At 36.9% G+C, this 20,513-nt stretch overlaps 2 protein-coding genes across 14 annotated transcripts in view; one reads left to right on the forward strand and one right to left on the reverse strand.

Moving 5' to 3' along the window:
- LOC129639639 (chromatin accessibility complex protein 1-like) overlaps positions 1 to 16,015 on the forward strand; it is a 131,935-nt gene extending 115,920 nt beyond the window's left edge. For both annotated transcript variants that reach the window (XR_008708521.1, XR_008708523.1), the window contains exons 3-4: positions 12,923 to 13,073; positions 15,755 to 16,015. The gene's annotated coding sequence lies outside the window, so the exon portion shown is untranslated. The remainder of the gene's footprint in view (positions 1 to 12,922; positions 13,074 to 15,754) is intronic.
- The window catches only part of MBNL3 (muscleblind like splicing regulator 3), a 120,818-nt gene continuing 100,866 nt past the window's right edge, over positions 562 to 20,513 (reverse strand). For 7 of the 12 annotated variants that reach the window (XM_055564768.1, XM_055564767.1, XM_055564769.1 and 4 more), the window contains 7 exons: positions 20,111 to 20,305; positions 18,604 to 18,840; positions 15,256 to 15,424; positions 13,772 to 13,807; positions 10,707 to 10,801; positions 9,730 to 9,803; positions 562 to 7,962 (listed from right to left, as the gene is read on the reverse strand). In XM_055564768.1, coding sequence (XP_055420743.1) covers positions 9,747 to 9,803; positions 10,707 to 10,801; positions 13,772 to 13,807; positions 15,256 to 15,424; positions 18,604 to 18,840; positions 20,111 to 20,305 — 789 coding nt within the window. In that variant the 3' untranslated portion in view covers positions 562 to 7,962; positions 9,730 to 9,746. The remainder of the gene's footprint in view (positions 7,963 to 9,729; positions 9,804 to 10,706; positions 10,802 to 13,771; positions 13,808 to 15,255; positions 15,425 to 18,603; positions 18,841 to 20,110; positions 20,306 to 20,513) is intronic. The other 5 variants (XM_055564773.1, XM_055564774.1, XM_055564771.1 and 2 more) reach the window with 5 other exon arrangements.

Genomic DNA, 20,513 nt, shown 5'->3' on the forward strand with positions numbered 1-20,513 from the left:
GATTATCCTTTCATTCCTGTGCCATTGGTTGGAGAAAGCCAATTTGAAGTGAGAGAAAACATTTAAAAGGAAAGTCATGCATCCTGGTGTTGTGAAACCAGTGATGCCCATCTTGAAAAGAATAAAATGAATGACACTGGTTTCATTCATATCATGACACTCAAGATAAAGGATAGAAATCAATAACAGGAAAATACAAACTCCTAATAATAATGTATCTTAGAATATGCCTCAGAATTTGGGAAGCACAATAGAAACCAGTGAGCATTATCTCACAATGTTTAGCATTCTTTTGCTAAAATATAAGTGTGTCTTTCTTGTGGTAGTGACCTCAATATTATAAGAATAATATAATACACTGGATGTATTAGCTATATAATTCAAAATACTGAAGGTATATATTTAGAAATAAATTTATTCTATGTATGAAATATAGCATTAAACCAAATCAAATTTTACATTAGAATTACTAAATATTAAGATTAATATACTAGAAGACAAATAGCTTTTAGGTGAACTCCTAATGTGTGAATATGGATTCATAAAAAAAGACAAAACCAGGAAATTTAAACGTTTTATTAAAAGAACAAAAAATAAACAACATGGAAATAGCATACTAAAATGAATTGCATAATGCACACTTCTAAACACAAACAAGCAGTATAGCACTATAACTTGGAAAAACAAAAACAAAAAAATCAAAGCATCTGACCTACTGATAGCAGTTGAGGAAATGAGCTATTGCATTTTGGAGGCAAAATATTATGGGAACAGTTTATACTTATTAAATATTATGACCATTATTTAAATCTGTAATTGTTGCACAGGGTTAATAATTTTCATATTGTATGTAAATTGGCATTTTTCTGTCCAAAATATGTGCTTCCATTTTCTACATTATACTGGACTGTTGTTATATGAATGCATAGTTAGCATCTTAAAAAAGAATATATTTAGGAGGATCTTTTAAAAGTCTTATTTAAATTATTGTAATTTTGGTGCATGTAACGAATGGTTCATTTTCTAATAATTAATGCAACTACAGTAATAAAAGGAAATTGATTTTGACAATGGCAACCCTCAAATCCAATGATGTAATAGTCATAATAATTCTCTCAACTGCTAGAGACAAAAGACACAGCAACAAAATAATTTGGTTTCCATCATTAACAAATAGCATCTGTATACAGAAATAAAGCTTTGTAATCATGCAGTTCTATGACAGATAAATGCTTAGGTTGTGTGGGAGGAAAGAGGACTGCTTAAAGTTGGGTTATTTTATAGAGGTTTTTTCTTAAAACAACTAAAGTAATACGATGTAGCTTGATTTATTTCACAGTGATACATTTCCTAAATATGCTATAATTGAGGATGGTTAAAGAGAAAATGCCTCTGGGATAATCCTGCTTTGGGGTGTTGATGGGTAGTTCTCTTCCAGGGAAGAAGTGTAGGCGGTGCAAACTGAATTAATGAAACTAAATCCTTTTCTGGGTTTAATAGAGGTCCTTTCATCCTCTAATTTTACTTACTTAATAGACAGCACTGTGTTTAAGCTCCAAAGAATGTGACCCAGTGGCTGTCAGTACGTACAACATGCCGTCAATGAACTGAATATCTTTTGTGATGCTTCTAGGTTCACTCTTACTATTTTATAGTTGACTCTGCCTAACTTAAAATCTTACTATATTTCTATTGACCTTATGAAAATATATTCATGTGGCTTATATTTTCACAAGGAAATATTAACACAAGAACATGGGTTAAGCTGGGAAAATACGTTGCTGGTAACTACAAAATGAATGAATGCTTACATTTGACATCAACGGAAATGCTGATCAGATGGTCAGACTGTTAGCTGTAAGTGATCATGGATTGAAGCGGGGGAAAAAAACAAATTTCTGACCAACTGGCCCTGAGCTATTGGGCAACTGTAAGGCTTGGATTGCTTTCTGGCTTTGGCTTATTTTCATGTCTCTGTAAGTGAACTATCAAGATCAGTAACAATACTAACACCAACTCTGTCAACCCCAAGATGGGCTCCTTTTCCAGGGCAAGGGCAACAGGTCTCAAGATGGGAAGGGCTCAAAGTCCTTAAGGTGATCTATCCTTAAACCTTTCTAATCTTGACCTTTTTCTAAGCCTCATTGCCTGGAGGCAACAAAAAGATAAATGGTGATTTGTAGGTCACGTGGGAGCTGAAAGAGATGGTCTGACATTCTTTTCTGGCTCCAATGTATTAATATGTAAGATTTTGGCTTGTTCTCTTCTGTTTCGCTAAAAGAGTAGGAGGCTGAAGTGGCACAGTGAAGCACTGTCTAATCTGCTAAAGCTAAGTCAGAAAATATCTTCCACTGAACAGGTATAAAGTAAATATAAAATTATGTCAGGAACATTTTTTTCCCTTTGTTGGAGGGGATCAAATGCTCTGTGCTGGCCATACTTCACTGTTAAATTATATCTTTCAATAGTTGCAATTTGGTTTTGGCTTCTGGATCTTGAAGGGGAAATAGTGGTCAGGGTTAACAATTTGATTGTCACATAAACATATATTAATTGATGTAACCGATATATCTCAATTGATCATTTCCTGTGAAAGATGAAATCTAATTGGATCAGAATCGGAATACCCATCTTGCAGCTTACAAGGTACCTCACTGCTTGTAACCACTGAAAAAAGAAGACCTTAGCACCACAAACCTGCCTGGGGTTGTGTGTGTGTGTTTGAGGATTAATTCACAAAACAATCTTTGCTGGCGATCTTGCTAAAAGGTGAAGTACCTGAACTTTTGTTTAGTGCCACTGGCTGAAGCTGACCTGTTACCTGCCACCAGTCTTGTCTTATGGTGAGCCGTAGCGAACTAGAAAGCCTCCACAACAGGAAAGCAACATCATGCTTTAGTTAAGTCTTATAGGAAAAAAAACACCTTCTTCTCAAAGTCTTAGAAATAACTCTCTCTTACTAACTTTTCCACTATTATCACAGACTTCTTATATTAAAAAAAAAAACAAACTCCAAGGGTCGCTTTCATGAACTATGTACATAAGTGCAAAAAAGGTGTGTCTCACACATTCGCACCCTAACTGAGACCATCAGTTAACTGCAGCATACGTCTCTTCAACACTGTTATGGGGTCATTCCACAGTATCTGTATGAATGAGTTCACCAATGTGAATGAATGTAATCTGCGCTTTTGTCATTCTTTAACCCTCCTTTGGATAGATTTGAGTAAGAAAATTTTTGTAGCTACAGCTATGCCACTTGAGTAATTTTGAATAAGGTTATAAGAAGAGATCAGGACGTATTATGAATACAATTGTGTCTAAATACTGTGGAATAACCCTATCCACACAACAAATTCTATCAGCTCTAAAGCCTGATTCTAGAATCCACATGTTGTAAACTTTTTGCTCAAAAAGTCACAGAAGGACGCAAATTCAGTTTTCACAGGGAACTTTGGGATTAAAAAGAAAAATCAACCATATCTATATCTGCGCTTTGAGTTGTATCTGCTACATGCTACACTGTCAAAAAAGCCACAGTTTTACAAGTAAAATTTTCACACACACAAAAATGTCTAAAGGTAGCCATGTTGTAGGTTTGTTGCTGAAGCAACAACTAAATATAATTAGTTAAAATTATTATTTGTATATAAAGTTAACTTTGTTCTTAAATTGTGAACTGTAAGAAATAGTCATGAACTAGACTCTACACCTTGCTTCAGTGTCAGTTGAAGATCTATCTAGGTGGGTTGAATACACATAGTAAAATCTTAAAATTTTCTCTAACTCTCCTTCAAAATTAAATTCATGAACTACTTAAAGATATGAAAAAGGAACAAAATAAAAACCTTAAAAGCAAGAAAAAGGAAAACATGGCACCAATTAGTGAGTTGGTGCTCAGAACCTTATTTGTAATTATATTTACAGTTGGATTAGGTGCTATCAGTTAAACTTGCAAAAAAAAGTTGTGATACTCTGTTACCTAGTGTTTATTCTATTGCCTTTGCCAGGCACTGATAAAGTAAAAAGTGAGGCCACCATCTTCCTAAATCTATTCAACAGAATTGGAAAATCATATGTACCTATTTCTATTTAAACATGTGTGAAATGCAGAAGAGATTCAAAGAAAGAAGATTCCAGTTTCTATTCATTCTGTGCATCACAGCCTACCCTACAGACTGAAATAACCTGAAAACCTGTGGCTGCATTTCATCTAAGAGCATCCTCATAAACTCTCTAAAGGAGTAGCAGAAGGCTGAAATAACGTTCCAAGTAGCACATGGGCCTTCCCTATACGTTATTTAACAAAATTTAATGCCAATGTTGTCCTTAATCGGACCTCACTGTGCTTCTTGGTCATATCATGAAAAAGAGATTCATGCTGTAATGATTCATTTTTATTTGGTTCCTGCTGATGGTAGGGAGGAGGTACTTGCTTTGCCCAAATTGGAAAGCTGGTGAGCTGAGGCTGCCCATTAGTGAACACAGCCTAGTGGTATAGGACAACACTTACGGCAAGATCAAAGTGCTTCAGTGTGTTCAGGAATGGATGGAGAAGATTGATGGAGTAGGCAGAAGATGGCTTTACACATTTCAATTAACTACAAATTAAAGACTCTAGACAAGTGAAATGAAATGCAACAGCTAGCTGAGGAATCATGCTCCAACTGCAAAAGCAAATACTATACTTTACATAGCGATTTTATGAATCCATTTAAATGTAATTTTAATCCCTCTTTAAAACGTACGTATGTTACGGTCACATAGTGCTTTTAGAAATTTGACATTACTAAAACCCTCTTAAACATTTAGATTATTTTCCAAGTTGCAGCACACTTGTGTGTTTTTGAAAGAGACTGAGAGAAGGGGACAAAAATAATAATTTTGGATAAATAAAAAAGAGGCCCTTGTAAACTACAAAGCTTATAAAATGTTAACTAAGAATCACAAGTGATTAGAATTTTACATATATACACTTAATCTACTAATTGTCATTTAGAGTCACTGATTAGTTTTGTGACTTCTCTTTTTCACCAGAACTTTATAGTCTATGACTTGTCTTTTCTTGAATAAAGATCATTTGAATAAGTCATTGCACAACTAAAGAGTGCTATCTTAATATTGCATTTTTTGTCAAAATTCTTTCACATCAGAACCTTAGTGCTTTGAGTTTTCTTTCTCTAAATTCACTCACAAAGCAACTTTTAAAATGCCAACAATATAAAAAAATTGTGGCACCAAAAATACCACTACCCTGAATAACTCTCACCGAACCTCTTACTCAAAAACACATCACTATTCATGTCTTCCAGTGCTTAAGGCAACACGCAAACAGCTGTAGTCTAGCTTTATTGTTCATGTACATCTTTGTCAGAAGTTTAAAAAATGAGACAGTATGCTGTATCAAAACGTCAAATGACCCAAAAAACTGTCTATCACACTGAAGATGTCTCTGTCTCTTTTAAGGAATACATCTAGAGTAGCTCAGGTACATCCTTCCTCGATCAAATCTGCCCTTCTGGAGAGGCCCGAGGACAGGTTTTATAAAACTCAGCTCCAAACACAAGTAACATTGCTAGAGTGCAGAGTGAAGATTTTGGGAAATAGAAATTAAGTGGTTCAAAGGACCAGTAGGTAAAAGTCAACACGCCTCCTGTTCTCTAACTCCAGACAATGCTGTTAGCAGATGCAAGCAAGATCACTTAGAAATCACTGATGATCTTGATTCGAATTGATAATTAAGATCAACAGGATATCAGCCACTGAAGAGCTAATTTTGCTCTTTTGTAATTCTGAGCCAAATTGATCTGCTTGGGGCTGGAGTCTCAAATGTTCTGAAGCACAGACAACATGAAATGGAGGAACAACCAGGGGTCTGGAGATATTTCTGGGTCCAACTTCTACCAAGTAGCTAGGCAGTCCTGGACAAGTCACATGCCCTGGCGGTGAAAAGGTTTTTGCCAGTTCCATTGGTCTGTGCTTCAAATACTACTGTCTGGCTTGAGGTATCCAAAACCTGATGTTCCCTTGGCTTGTCATTTTCATGAAGGAGAATAGTAAACTTGGGACATACAACAAATTTGATGACTTTATACTTTCCAGTGAGGGAACATATATTTACTAGAAAATACTAAATCTATCTAAACCGATGCAAATTATCACGTGGTTCTACCACTGATTAATAATAGTAACTTTAATAACTGAGTGGGGTGGAGGAGGTATGTGACATATCATAGGAATTAATTACTCTTCTACTTGGCTATTCAATTATTTCAAAAGTATTAGTAGTGTGAATTCAGGTCAGTTCTGTGGAGTACAGCCACTCCATTTCACCTAAAGGGTGTTACAAACTCTTACAATTTTCAAAACATATAAAAAAAGAAATCCAAAGAAACAAAAAAGAGGCTTGGTTGTGATATGAGAGATTCTGTTGCTAATAAAGTTTGGGAAGGCGAAAATGTATTAATAACATATATCCCAGGTGCTTGCTCCTTCACTGAAATGTTTTAACAAAATGGAAAACTCAGTTGAACTGACACTAAAGACAACTGTGTCCTTCCGAGAAAGTTTAAATGAATCGCAGAGTAATTTCAAGCGGCTCCCTCCCTCCCTAGCCCCGCCATTTCTCCAAACCTATACTCAGTCTCCAACTGTGATCAACAGAAAAGACTGTCCATTTGGGGAGGAAAGGCCTCACTTGGAACCAATTTTCCTTCACCCTGACTGACTTTTCCAGATTGCATCTTCCTTGTTATTCAAAGAGTAGTGTAAAGAGCATGAGCCATTTCCATTTGGAAAATGGCACTTGTATCAAAGGTTACATTGCAATGGTTTTTACACACTTCCTCCAAAATGTAAAAACTATCTCCACGCCCCTCCTCTCTCTGTTTAATTTATAACCTGTAATTAAAATACCTTTAAGCTTCCAAGAACCACTTTTTCAGCTGAAGATTACAAATCGCTCAGTTTTAGACACTCAGCCTAGAAGACAGGATTCTTGAGCCACAAAAACTGTAATGGGCACTTTACACAATTTAGAGTCTAAATGCTGAGAAAACCATTTAAAGGTAAATCCAGAATTTACCTTAAGTAGCTTTTGCAAGCTACTTAAGAAGTGAAATTCAGGTTAATGTTTTAAGACGTTCCCGGCTATTTTCAGGTAATTTTCCTCTCTCACAAAAAAATCTAGTAACGTTGACTGTACTATACAAAGTCAGATCTACAGGTACAAATTATATACATGCATGTTTATGGACAGGTTTTAGACATACTCAAAAGAGAGGCCTTGTAAATGTCTGCCTCAAGAAACCTACAGAAATATTCTAAAGAGAGAGTATATCAATATTAACCTGTCATGTTTTTCAAGCACATGTGTTTCTGTTTCCCATTGATAACATTTTAGTTAAAATCAAACATCACACATTACAGTAAAACACTATATACTATGTAAAAACCTAACACAACACACAACAATCCAATATGATACAATAATGAGGAAAATGGTACTGGACATATGTGTTACATTCTGAATGAGCCCAATAGACTACTGTGTAAACAAACTGGTAAGGTTAACACTTCAAAACAGAGGAACATTTATCCACCAAGAATGCACAATAAGCCAAGAGTCCACTGTCGAGATTCACTCAGCATAACAGTTACTGGGCAATCACAGAGAAACACGTGATAAATTACAAAACGTTATGCTGTTTTACGTAATCATTCAAATAAGATAGACAGATGGTAGTTATTCGTTTTCCATTTGTGTTTTAACATCTCCTTTGTTTAATGCCTTATTTTTTCTCTGAATTTGCTGGTTGGCATGTTTGTTTTAATATATTGACTGCACCACGCTTATTGTTGTGTTGGTAGAAGAGGACATACGTGAATGAATATAGAAAGGCCATGTGGAGGTCCTCACGGAGAGATTCTGGTAATCTGTAACTCTGTTGTTCAGAATTTCAACTGAAATGGAAAAAAAAAGAGTGAGAAATATCGGATGGTTATAGAGGTAGGAGTCAGGATATTTGGTTTTTGTTCTAGTTCTGTGTGTGAACCATATGCCAAGATATTCCCCATCCTGAATTTCATAGTCTACATCTGTGAAAACTGAACTGTTGGGAATGTTTACTAAGGAGTCACATACCATGACAGTCCATGGTTCTCGCTGAATGCCAATGTAGACAGTTGCCCTTAAGTTATCAGAGAAGCACTCAACTGTTTAAGGTATTATCTGCACAATGCCAAAACTTTTTGATGAACATCCACCCATCCATTCGCTTCCTCCAACAAGCATATATTGAGAAAATATATTTGATTCCATTTTGAAATATGCAAGTATTAAACAAACTTTTATTTTATCTGAATGTTTTGGACCTACACAGGAATGGCCTAAGTGTGAATTCTGGGTACACAGTATTTTACAAGATTACATTTTTGCATTCTGGAAAAATGATCAACATGTGTTACATGTTGCAATGATTATGGTGTGCCAAATCTAACTTTTCTCGTGGAATCAAGCAAAAAGGAATCACTATTCCCAAACATGTTCTGTTGGAAACTTAACTGTATTTGACCACTTTTGTTTACCTTGATGTGAAGCAGTCCATGAAAATCAGGCAAATGTTTATAAAACCTATTATTCTCACATTTGGTGCTATTCCCAAGTTGCCACTATAACAAACGATACCTCTGAAAATGACTACAATATACAGCTACTTCAGTTATTCTGTATATGCAAAGATGTCTTTTTAGAACATTCCTTATGATTAAAGGGACCTGTGTGTGTACTGTACAGTTATCTATATGCTCTGTCCAGAACCATCAGTGTTCTGGGCCTGCACGTCCTCAGCAAGAAACAAATGCTAGTTAGCTTCTGGGGAACCAGTCCATCAAGAGACCGGCACTGTTGCCTCCTTCAACCAAGTCAGACACTCCCATGATGAAAACTTCAAGCTTTCACTGACTAATGGATGCAATTCAGAACCAGTGTATTTTCTTTTTAGTAACTCCCTATAATCAATTAAGATGCCTCAGAGTCTTAAGTGACTTCCAAAGTCACACGTTCCAAGTGAAGGACTGCTCAGTTTAAGGGCGTTGGACCAGGCTCTGGACCAAGCATAGGAAATCAAAGATGAAGGGGGGAAACTCTGAAGACAGCAACAAAAACCACAAAAAAAGGTGTCATGATTTGAATGAAAATAATGATTAAATTACTAAATTAAGTCGCTGAAAATTGAAAACAGCTGGAGCAAATCTGCTAGACTTACATGGGAAGCAACACAAAGTGGCAGAATGTGGAAGCGCTCTTTAATGTCTCAGGAGAAGTATATTGCTTACTATCTTTAAGATAATCATCTTAATCAAATTGTGACAAAATTACCTAGCTTTATTTCAATTGAAAAAAAAAAAGCTAGAAAAATGTTAAAAGATTAAAATTCAGAAGCGATCTGTGTCTTTGGCTAACCAGTCATACCCCTTTAATAATGGGAAAACATTTAGGAATTTATAAGCTCATTTGGAAAATACAATACCAGCTGTCATTTTCATATTAAAAAATCGCATATTTGCTCTCCACAATTCAAGGTGGAAAATTTAGAATGCTTAAATTGAGCTCTAAAATGATAAGCAATGTCTATTAATGAAAATATTTACCAAACTCTTTAGCAAATGCAACTGCGTAGATAAAAGATATAACCTACAAATATTACATTAATACTTAAAGAAACTTACTGTTCTACTGGGAACTTCTACATCTGTGTAACAAACATGCTGTTATTCAGTTCATCTACTGATAATGGGGGTATCTATAGTAGTAAAAAAGATTTTAGATTAAAACAGTTTCTTGAGAGAATTCCATTTATTTTGTTCACTGCTTGGACATGGTAATCAAAAACCATAATCAATTTCATAGAAAAATGTAGACATATTAACCATATCCAGTAATAGTTAATGTTGCAAAGCACAGGTTAGAATGTGGTTTGTTTCCCCAATGAATTAATGCTCTGTGTCCTATAGGGTTATCAAACTTGTACTTAAAACAGCAGTGGACTTAAAGTCTTAAAGCGTGGTTACCATTTTAATAAGGTGAAATGCCCATCATATTACACAATAATTATTTTAAGTATCTCCTTACAATTTCAAGACTTCCCCCAAATTCATCATTTGCTTGTGACTCTGCCTGTAACAACCTCAAGCAAATGAAAATTAAAACATGACAAACACATCTAATGTATAAGAAGGAATTTCTGATGTAATCACTGGGTCATGATAAGCATATCTGTGCCTTGGAAAGAAACGTGTTATCTTTCTTTCCAGTAGACCTGAAGACAAAGGTGATGATAGTACTAAGCAAAAGTTCAAATGCAATAACTAGAAATGGTAGTAAAGTAAATTCTGTTCTCAACCAATGAGGAAACATTAAAAACAATTAGTATATGTATTTGAGGATTGGTGTAGTAGCAACAACTGTATATATAATCTATTGAGTAACACCTGTAACCAATTAAAAGAGCCTATTCTGCTGATTCATCTCAGGATGTGTAGCAAAGCAGGAACACCTGTCTAGAATATACAGAAAAAGAAAAATTCTAAATCTAAGAATGGCTTAGGAAAGACTAATATCTCTCACCAATCCCCAAAGCATACACTGTGCCTTATCAACACACTGTAGTTAGCTAGGTCCAAACAGGTGAAATAAATGGCCAAACCTGATTGCCTGGAGCTGTTGCAACGAAGGGAATGCTGGTAGCAGGTGGTGGTGCTGCAGACATAGTGGTGGGTGCAGCACTGTGCATCATGGGCACTTTCAGTAGGAATCATGGAAGCAACGCACGAGAGGGTGGAGCAACCATGATATAAACGATGGAATGGGGCGTGGCAGGTATCGCAGCAACAAGCCATGTGACATCATCATGATGAATACACCAGGGTGCAACATGCAATCAGTCAGTGCAAAGCAACACAGCATGGAAGGGGGGGAAATTTAAAAAGAGAAAAGGGGAAAGCCAATTATAGTTACCATTAAGGAAAATGGAATCATTCTCAACATTTACCAATAGTTAGTTTTTGAGCAGAATCACACTCTAGTTGACTTCAAGGGCCAAATTTTCAGAAGGGGTTACAATGAGTGCCTAGGACAAATCTGTTTTTACCAAGGCTATCTCTATGAATAGCTAGTCAAGCAGAAAAGTAACTTGGTTGTGTATTCACAGTGGGAGTATGGAACTGTACATTGGTATTTGGGTTCACTAACTCATGACAGACATGAGTGTTGTCACTAGATGTGTAGGTGCAGAGGGACAGTTTTATATAAATATACTTACCTGATTTGCATACAAAAAGATTATAGTTTGGTGGGTATATGGTAGAGAGCATATAAAAAGAATACAGTGGACTATGTGTGCAGGTTTTAAGCACATCTGTGGCAAACCCCTTGGAAACTTGGGCTACTTATGAAACTACTCAGGCTGCTTATTTATTGTTTCATAAATAGCCCAAGTTTCCAAGGGGAACTTCATAGTAAATATCCAATGAAATCTTGCCTTCACTGCAAATAGTACAGCGACAGTGACTAGCAGCAGTAACAACTTTTTTCAGGCGGATTTCTCTTTGCCTTTTCTAGTTTCTATGTCATTTTCAAAGTTTCTTGGATGCTCTTCTTTTTTTCTAACTCATTTTGCAAAGCCAACCAAGGAATTAATGTGTGAATGGCAAGTGGGCATATGTAATACTTTGCATCTACATCGATTGAATTCAGATTTTCTGAAAGTTGACAGAGAAAGTGAATGGCCTAGAGAGAGGAAAATCAACATATGCAACGTCATAGAAACCATAAATGTACCCCAAGTGGTGATTAACAGAAATTCTGCAATAATTGCTCATGCCCATCTATCTCTACCTATCAACACCCCTTATTGTGAAAAGTGAAGTGAAAGTGTTCGTCATTCAGTTACGTCTGACTGTTTGTGATCCCATGGACTGTATGTAGCCTGCCAGACTCCTCTAGTCCATGGGAATTCTCTAGGCAAGAATACTGGAGTGGGTAGTCATACCCTCCCCTCCAGGGGATCTTCCCAATCCAGGGATTGAACCCGGGTCTCCTGCACTGCAGGCAGATTCTTTACCATGTGAGCCTTCAGGGAAGTCCATCCCTTATTGCAGCACATGTGAGTTCTAAAAACACTCTTGTTTCCCCTTTAGGAGCACAGCAATTGCACAGGGAGCAGTACCAGTGGAGCATGCAGTTTGCATTCCTACACAAAGCTCTTAGGCAAAAGGACAAGGGAGCAGAGGCACAAAATGGGTAGATGGAGACACATTTCACGAACTTGCAAAAGTCTGTTCTCCTAATCATATGCATATAATGCTTCTGTTAGTATCAGTGGAGATGTTTTTAATTCTGACAGGGCATCACTAATAACAGTGGCCTCACCTGTCAGTGAGTGCATCTATTATGTGGCTGTCATTTTGAGGTTTTTGCTTTATCTTTTTTTTTTTTAATTTTATTTTATTTTTAAACTTTACAATATTGTATTGGTTTTGCCAAATATCGAAATGAATCCGCCACAGGTATACATGTGTTCCCCATTCTGAACCCTCCTCCCTCTTCCCTCTTCATACCATTCCTCTGGGTCGTCCCAGTGCACCAGCCCCAAACATCCAGTATCGTGCATCGAAACCCCTTGACTCTGCATCAACTTTGGCTGACCAATGAGATGGAGGTCAAGCTGTTGCAAACTCTCGAAAAGGATAAAAGGAACTGGATTGATATGAGATGGTGGGGTGAGGTGGGGTAATTCTTCCCTGTATGGAACAGAGCTATTTTCTCCTGGTCTGTTCCTGGTGCCTATGGAAATGACAGGAGCTGTGAACTCCCCCGGAGTTCTGAGAGGCAAACCAGTCGCTTTCCTTGTTTTCTTTCTAGGTGGCGCTAGTGGTAAAGAACCTGCCTGCCAATGCAGGTAGATGTAAGAGACATGAATTCGATCCCTGGGTGGGAAAGATCCCCTGGAAGAGGGCACGGCAACCCACTCCAGTCTTTTTGCCTGGAGAATTCCCATGGACAGAGGAGACAGGTGGGCTACAGTCTATGGGGTCACAGAGTTGGACATGACTGGAGTGACTTAGCACACATGCATGCACAGAATGGTTTTGAGATGGCTACCATAGTGGATGGCTGGCTAATTAAAGGTTCTCTGTGTTACTGGTTATTAAAAAATCACATACCCCCAAAGAGTCATTTTGAAATGATTCTGTGGTGCCTTGTTTCTGTGCAGATGGCACTTCATCCTAGAACACTATACAAAGCATTACAAAACACTACAGAAGGCTCTAGTTTTGCTTTTTTGCAACATCTAAATATTGAATGATTTTGATCTTTTGGGTAACCTTTTTTGGGAGGAATGGTTTTGTTGTACTTTACAAATTATACATTTGAAGTATTTTAAATATTTTACAATTTCTTAGTTTCTTAAAACTGCCCATTCTGGCTAGATAAGGAAATGTTTCAAGATATTTTAGCTACAATTTTTAGTGTGAAAATACAGAAATGGCAAGGTCAGTATTCAACCACAGCAGCAATGAACTAGAACTTGAGAGTGTACGACTGCTGTGATTTCACAAAAACATGTAACAGACAGCACCATATTAAAACCTAAATACTCAGAAAATGTTCAGCTATATCATCCAGTTGCTTGTTTCTTTCATAGTCACAATAAAAAAACACTTTTCTTTTCAGATTAGAAAAAGTTGAGAATTTTTGTACAAAACCTACCAACACTTGAAGCGGGTGCCATGCACAGTATTGGCCCTGGACACCATGCAGAAAAGCGTGAAAAGTAAAGAAAAGAGATATTTCATTATTAAAGCTTTATTGATAGAAATAATTTTTAACTAGAATGATATTCTTAGCAATATTAATGAATCAGCACATGCATATCCAGTAATCTCCCATGCTCATAATTACAGCTTAAGACCCCAAACCCAGGTGATCAGAGTAATTCTTGGATTCTTAGGTATAAAAATGAATGTTAATTTTTTCTTTAAAGGCACTAGCTCAACTTAAATTAGTTATATATTTATTTTGGACTAATATATCCTAAGTGATTTTGACTATGAAAGGGAGAGTTTTAATTTATTACATATATGATTTTCAAAATATGCACCAAGATCTGGCAGCTGGTGCCAGCAAGTTCTACTTAGGGCACTAATCTACTGTTATGTCCCCCCTACTAGTGATCAAGGACTTGACTGTGAACATATGGCAAACAGGATTTTCATCAAGGGGGGCTCTCAACCTGACAAGGTTTTATTTTGCCATAAATTAAGGGGAAAGGGATTCTTCTGACAGTTTTGCTTATAAATCTCGAGTTTTAAATTAGCCAAATCCAGCTCAAAAAGGGCTAAAAATTGTGTTTTTAAATGGTATCATGAAGAACTATTATGGTTAGTAACTGGACAGAAGTTAAGATTTTTATGGCTTCTTTCAAAATTAATTAACTGATTAATATATCAGTGAATCAATGGGTTTCTTTAAGTCCAGGCATATAATACTATTATATGGTGTTTATTTTAAAAGACTATGACTTAAATTTTTCTTTTCAATTTTGTACAAAACTGTTATGCTAGTAAATATAGTTGAATATAGGAGGTAATAAAATATGCTGCAAAGTATTAGGAAAATGTGATAAACTGCCATATATTTTATATTAACTGATTTAAGAGTAGAGGCTAGAACTCCCTGTTTTATATTGTATTATATAAATACACACTGTATTATACTGTATATATATATTGTGTGTATATATATATACTGTATTATTCTGTAATCTAAATTTAAAGGTAGTTTTATTATAACTATCTTTGGCATATCAAAGACATATAGACTACGTATTTTTGCAATGCTGAAGCTCAGAAACTGTTTTGAGAGCAGACCATTGCCTTTGAAAGTGATACCTAAGAGTCAAAGAATTAGTTTAAGACTGAAACAAGTGAATCAAACATGAAAAGCAAAAATTAAGAAATGCTCAAAAGAAAAATGCTGACAGCGTTTCCTAGTTTGATTTCAAAACCATTAATTTTCAGGAATTACAGGAAAACAGTTTGTTCTGTATACAAACAGACTGAGCATAACTGTGTTGTTTTATTTCTAATCAAAATACCCATTGACCATCCTCACATAAAAGTTCTTTGAAAGCTGGTGTAAACTGTATTCATTCACAACACCACTCAACTTACAGGGCCCAGCCCCATTCTCACCTGTAGGAATAAACTGCGGCGGCGGCTGCGGCTGCGGCTGCGGCATCGGCATGTTAGGCAGAGCCTGTTGGCAATGGAACACATTGGGATTAAAGACTGGCGGGGCACAATTGACCTTTTCAAGTGCCGATCTCTTTGGTATCAGTTGAAGTGTACCAGGCTGTAGGCCCTGTGAGGGAAGAAGGATAGATTAATAAGTAAAACCAAGGAAAGTAAAATATGTACTCAGACCAAGCAAGCAGCAGTTAAATAAAGTCTGGCCTGGGCACCCTTTGCAAGGGTCACCATTGAGCAAGGTAACCAACTAAAGAGATGAAGTCGTTCACTATATGAGTACATACTCAGTCCAAAATAGAAAATGAACATACCGGGGGTGGAAGAAGTTTTTCAGCTTCACTAATTTAGACAAATGAGTGAAGTTGAAAAGGACTTCATCAGGTGGGCAAGATGTGACAGGATGCTGTTGACAGCAAATAATCATTTAAAATTAACATCGAAGGCTTCCCAGGTGGCTCAGTGGTGGAGAATCTGCCTGCCAATGCAAGAGACACAGTTCCGATCCCTGATGCAACATGCCCGTGGAGCAACAAACCCAAGCATCACAACTACAAAGCCTGTGCTTTAGAGCCCAGGAACTGCAATTACTGAAGCCTGGGCACCCTAGAGCCTGTGCTCCGCCACGACAGAAGCCACCGCGATGAGAAGTCTGCGCACCACAACTAGAGAAAGCCCGCACGCGGCAACAAAGACCCTGTGCAACCAAAAATAAGCAAACAAATAAAAATTAAAAATAAAACTAACATCTAAGGGATGCTCATCTATTCACCTATTAAAATGAGATTAGCAGAAGCAACTTATTAACAGGAAAGGGACTTTTGCCAGTTAAAATTTTGATCTAAATCAAGGAGATAAATGGCATATAGGTGAAAAAAAAAACAGGTGTCAGTAGATCTGAGTCTGATTCTGTAGCTCCAAAATCCAAAATTCAATTTATACAAGGATTTCGGGTCCAAACCCTATAACTGTATATTTCCCAACTAATGTGTAAGGAAAAAGCAAATGAATGAATCGCCTGCACCATCTACCTCACCTAGAAACCATAGTTAGCAAAATGTATGCAATTCTCATTTATTTAGAGAGACCCGCCGTGCATTTCGGTATGTACCATTTGCTTTGTTAAGACCTTGTAAGGTTGAATTTAAGGTAAGAGGTTTTACTCTTACTGTGTTAAAATCTTCCTTTCATGTCTACAATTCTTTAAAATCCTACTGTGCTTATAATATTCAGTCAAACTTGCCCCTGGATCAGATTCACTGGAGAAATTGGACCTGACATTTTTCCCTCTAACTGCAGAGTACTTTAAAAACATGTCCTGGTGACAACTGGGTATGCTCTAAATTCTTAAGGAGATGGGCACATTTATGCTGAGTACCTAGCCTTCCATATGCCAAAGAGGGCATGCCATGACCTCCTTATTCCTGTGGATAAAGAAGGCCTAACAGTATCTATTTTTATTTGGAAACTTTATAGCACCTCTTCAAGTCTTTTATATGCATACAAGTTGCTTTCAGTGATTTCAACCTGAGCATGAACAACAACAGAGTAAAAAAAAAAAATCTCCCTTTCAAAAAGCATTTCAACTGTGAATCCTTCAATATAGAAAGTTTAAACTTCTTCATACAGCCCCCTTTGTTTAATCTTATCTCACACAAATTCCTATGGGTAAATGCAACTTTTACCTTTAAGACTCTGCTCTAATGACTCAGAAAGGCATTTTATATTGATGTTCAAAAATATCAGTTGAAGGCCTATTATATAGTATATTTAACTCTCTACATGGAAATTTGGGACTGACATATATATCTTACCAAACACACCAAAATCATCAGAAGTAGGCACATACATATGAAAGTCCCATGACTGAGCACGGGACAGGTTTACCAAAGCACAGGCAAGCTATTTCTCATGCATCCCATGCATATGAGAACCTTTATTTTTAGGGAGCCAACTGTATTTCCTCTATGCCACCAACAGAAATAACTAACAATTGGAGGCTTAAATTCTGCATTGATATTCTGGATACCTTTCTATTTTCATAGCTAAAAATTCCCTCATTCAAAAGAATTTAAGACAAAAAATGTGAAGAAGTCTTTTTTTTTTTTTTTTAACATTCATTCACAGATTCTGCTGTCCAGATCAAGGGAGAAAATAAGTGTGTTCTATGTTGGTACTCAGCTCTTTCACAAAGTAGTGGGTTCAGTTATGAGAGAGCGGGGTTACTGAGAAAGAGGAACAAGTCCAACATTGGTGCTGTGGCCTCAAAGCTGTCATCTGTGAAAGAAGTTTGGAGAAATTTGGGGTATTTGGTTTAGAGAAAAGACATGAGAATCAGGTTCCTATGAAATAGGGATAGACATTTTTTGGTAATAAAATAAGTGTATGTGCCAGTTAAAGTGAGGTAGATTTTAACTCAGTATGAGAAAACCTTCTCAATAAATAGGGATGCCTGAAAATAAATGCATCTCTCTTATGAAAAGGAAAGATCTCTGTCATGGGCTTCAGGGTCATAGAGGTGATTTTCTCCCACAGCCAGGAAAAATGAGGTTTCCTCAGAATGTTGTCCCTTATTTGGGTTATACCGTATTACATGAGGAAAGGTCCAGGATGTCAAAGAAATGGATAGCTTACAGCCTATCAAAATAATTGACAACTATGACAAACCTAAGTAATCACAATTCCTACTTTTCAGCCTATCACACAATAGTGTTATCAAAGTATTTTTTCTACCTCCTACCTTACATAGTTAAGTAGAACTAACTTTTCTCCAAAATTTACTTACTATGGCAACCCAATAGTCAGGTCTCTTCTCCCAACCATATAGAAATTCCCCCTCAAGCCTTGCCTGGCTGCTGCCTTGAAATCATCAACTTTTGGGAAATCAGAACTTAATTACCAACTCATCCTTCCAAGTCCTCTGTTTTTGAAAGTTACTAAGGATATTACCAGCAAAGTGCCCATCTAGGTGGCTCACAGGATATTAAGGTTAGTTAGGCTGTAAAAAACACTCAAAAATAATTTACTGTTTAAGTTGTATAATTTACTTCTTAAAAAATGGGAGAAAGAGCACAGTAAGAATCATTAGGAAAGCTTTTAAATAATTACCTTTAGAAACTTTTAGTGAATTAGAATAAATAGGTTCTCTCCTTTCCAGTTTATATCCTAGGAGATTCATTTTAAGGTCCACTCATGACTATCCAAGATTGTGATTCCAGGGTATTAGACAAATTGAGGCATATATGAATCATTTATCCCCAAACAGAGAGTCGACAAGTCCTAGCCTGTTCTTACCATTGCAGTGGCAGCTGAATGGTTCATCTGGTAATGAGCTGCTTTGAGTTTGGCTTGCAAGTGCGCAGGAGGATGAAAATACTTGCATTTCTCCCGGGAGCATCGACCTTTGATATAATCCATGCAGATGGTCACAGTATTATCACTTGGCTCAATCATGGACACATCAGTAGGGTGAGCATAGCGGCAATCATTCTCACCACGGGTACAATTACCTCGCTGAAATTCACGGCAAACCTTAAAGAAAAAAAAAATCACATTGACGCTTGGAAGGTTATTAGTTTTTATTTATTTTTCCAGTGAATGTAAGAGCAACAGTACACATTCTTTTGTCATCTATTTAGGAAAAATTTCAAAACTTGAAGGATAAAGTCAAGCCATAGTCACTATGAGACATAAACATAAACAAAATTTCTCTTCCAAGAAAGATAACAATCCATTGTCCCCAAAGGAAGTTTGTCAGCTTTCCTTACATTGAAATGAAAGTATTCTCGAAAATTAGGCTTCCCTGGTGGCTCAGCAATAAAGAATCACCTGCCAATACAGGAGACGCAGGCTTGATCCCTGGGTTGGAAAGATCCCCTGGAGTAGGAAATGGCAGCCCACTCCAGTATTCTTGCCTGGAAAATCCCATGGACAGAGGAGCCTGGTGGGCTACAGTGTATGGGGTCGCAAAAGAGTTGGATATGACTTAGCGACTAACCAACAACAACCAATTATTGAAAACCAGTTTTTAATCCTCCACTTGATACACAGCCTAAAGTGTAATTAGCTATATTTGCAGGAGGGGATTATTTTGTTAAGGGCCAAGATATGTCTTTATCACACAACAATGTGCTTTTACAAGCAGACGTGTGAACCATAACTAAAGGACATGTACAGATTCCGGTCCGATACATGGCCAAGCATTTGAGGAGTTGCCAATGGAGCTGACTTTGTAAGAAACTGACTAGTTACTTATTTCAACTTATGGAAAAGGACATAGTCTGAAGGACTTCCATAAATCAAAAAGCTGTTTGCAATTTTCTTTTAGTTTCCTTTTCTTAGGTATAAGGATATTTCTGATCTAGTACATCATTCTTAATATGGAGAAACAGGTTTAGACTCTATGAGACTCATTTACATTCTGCATTCATAGGCAGTTAATGGGTCTTTTATTTTCAGTTTGATTATTCTAGCAAGTAGAGATCCACCAGTGAATACAGACTGTAATTCCAGACTGTAAAGCTGGAGCATGCCCACCAGACTCTCTGTGCCATAGCAGAGGAGATACACAATCGGCAGCCGGGCAAACTAAGACATTGTTTGACCTACTGTACGACTGTGCACTTCATAACAGGGTAAAACTGCCACAGTGAAATGTCTATTACTTCTCTGAGGTTAGATTCCAGCAGCTTAAAACCCAGATGTACTTATTTAAAGCATTCAAGACACCAGGTTCTGGAAATGTTTATGCATAAGGCTAATATCTACCCTTATGAGTATTCATAGATTTCTACACAAATACCTCCAGTTTATCTGAACGTATCGGTTTTGGACCAACAGGCCCTGGCAGTGGCAGAGGTGGGTTTCCAGGAATCAGAACAGGTGCGTTTTGTACCAGTTCGGCGGGGACCAGGCCCATCCCAGGATGAGGAGGTAAGTAAGGATTGTAAGCCATGGCAGGATTAGCTGCAATTGCAGGATTCACAGGAAAAGAATTCTGTATGTTTAAAAGAGGAAAAAAAGGTGTTAGAGGTCAACAGATTATTCCTATTATTACACAAAGAAGCAGTCTTTCAAAAAGCATAAGCCGTATCAAAATTTACCACTGTATCTTCTGATTTATTTTTAGTCTCATATTAATTCCCATATAAGAGTTCCTTTTAAACCAACAAATCTCTTTGAGTAACAAACTTACTGGTAAGCTG

Source organism: Bubalus kerabau, chromosome X (assembly GCF_029407905.1).
Source record: "Bubalus kerabau isolate K-KA32 ecotype Philippines breed swamp buffalo chromosome X, PCC_UOA_SB_1v2, whole genome shotgun sequence".
NCBI lineage: Eukaryota > Metazoa > Chordata > Mammalia > Artiodactyla > Bovidae > Bubalus > Bubalus kerabau.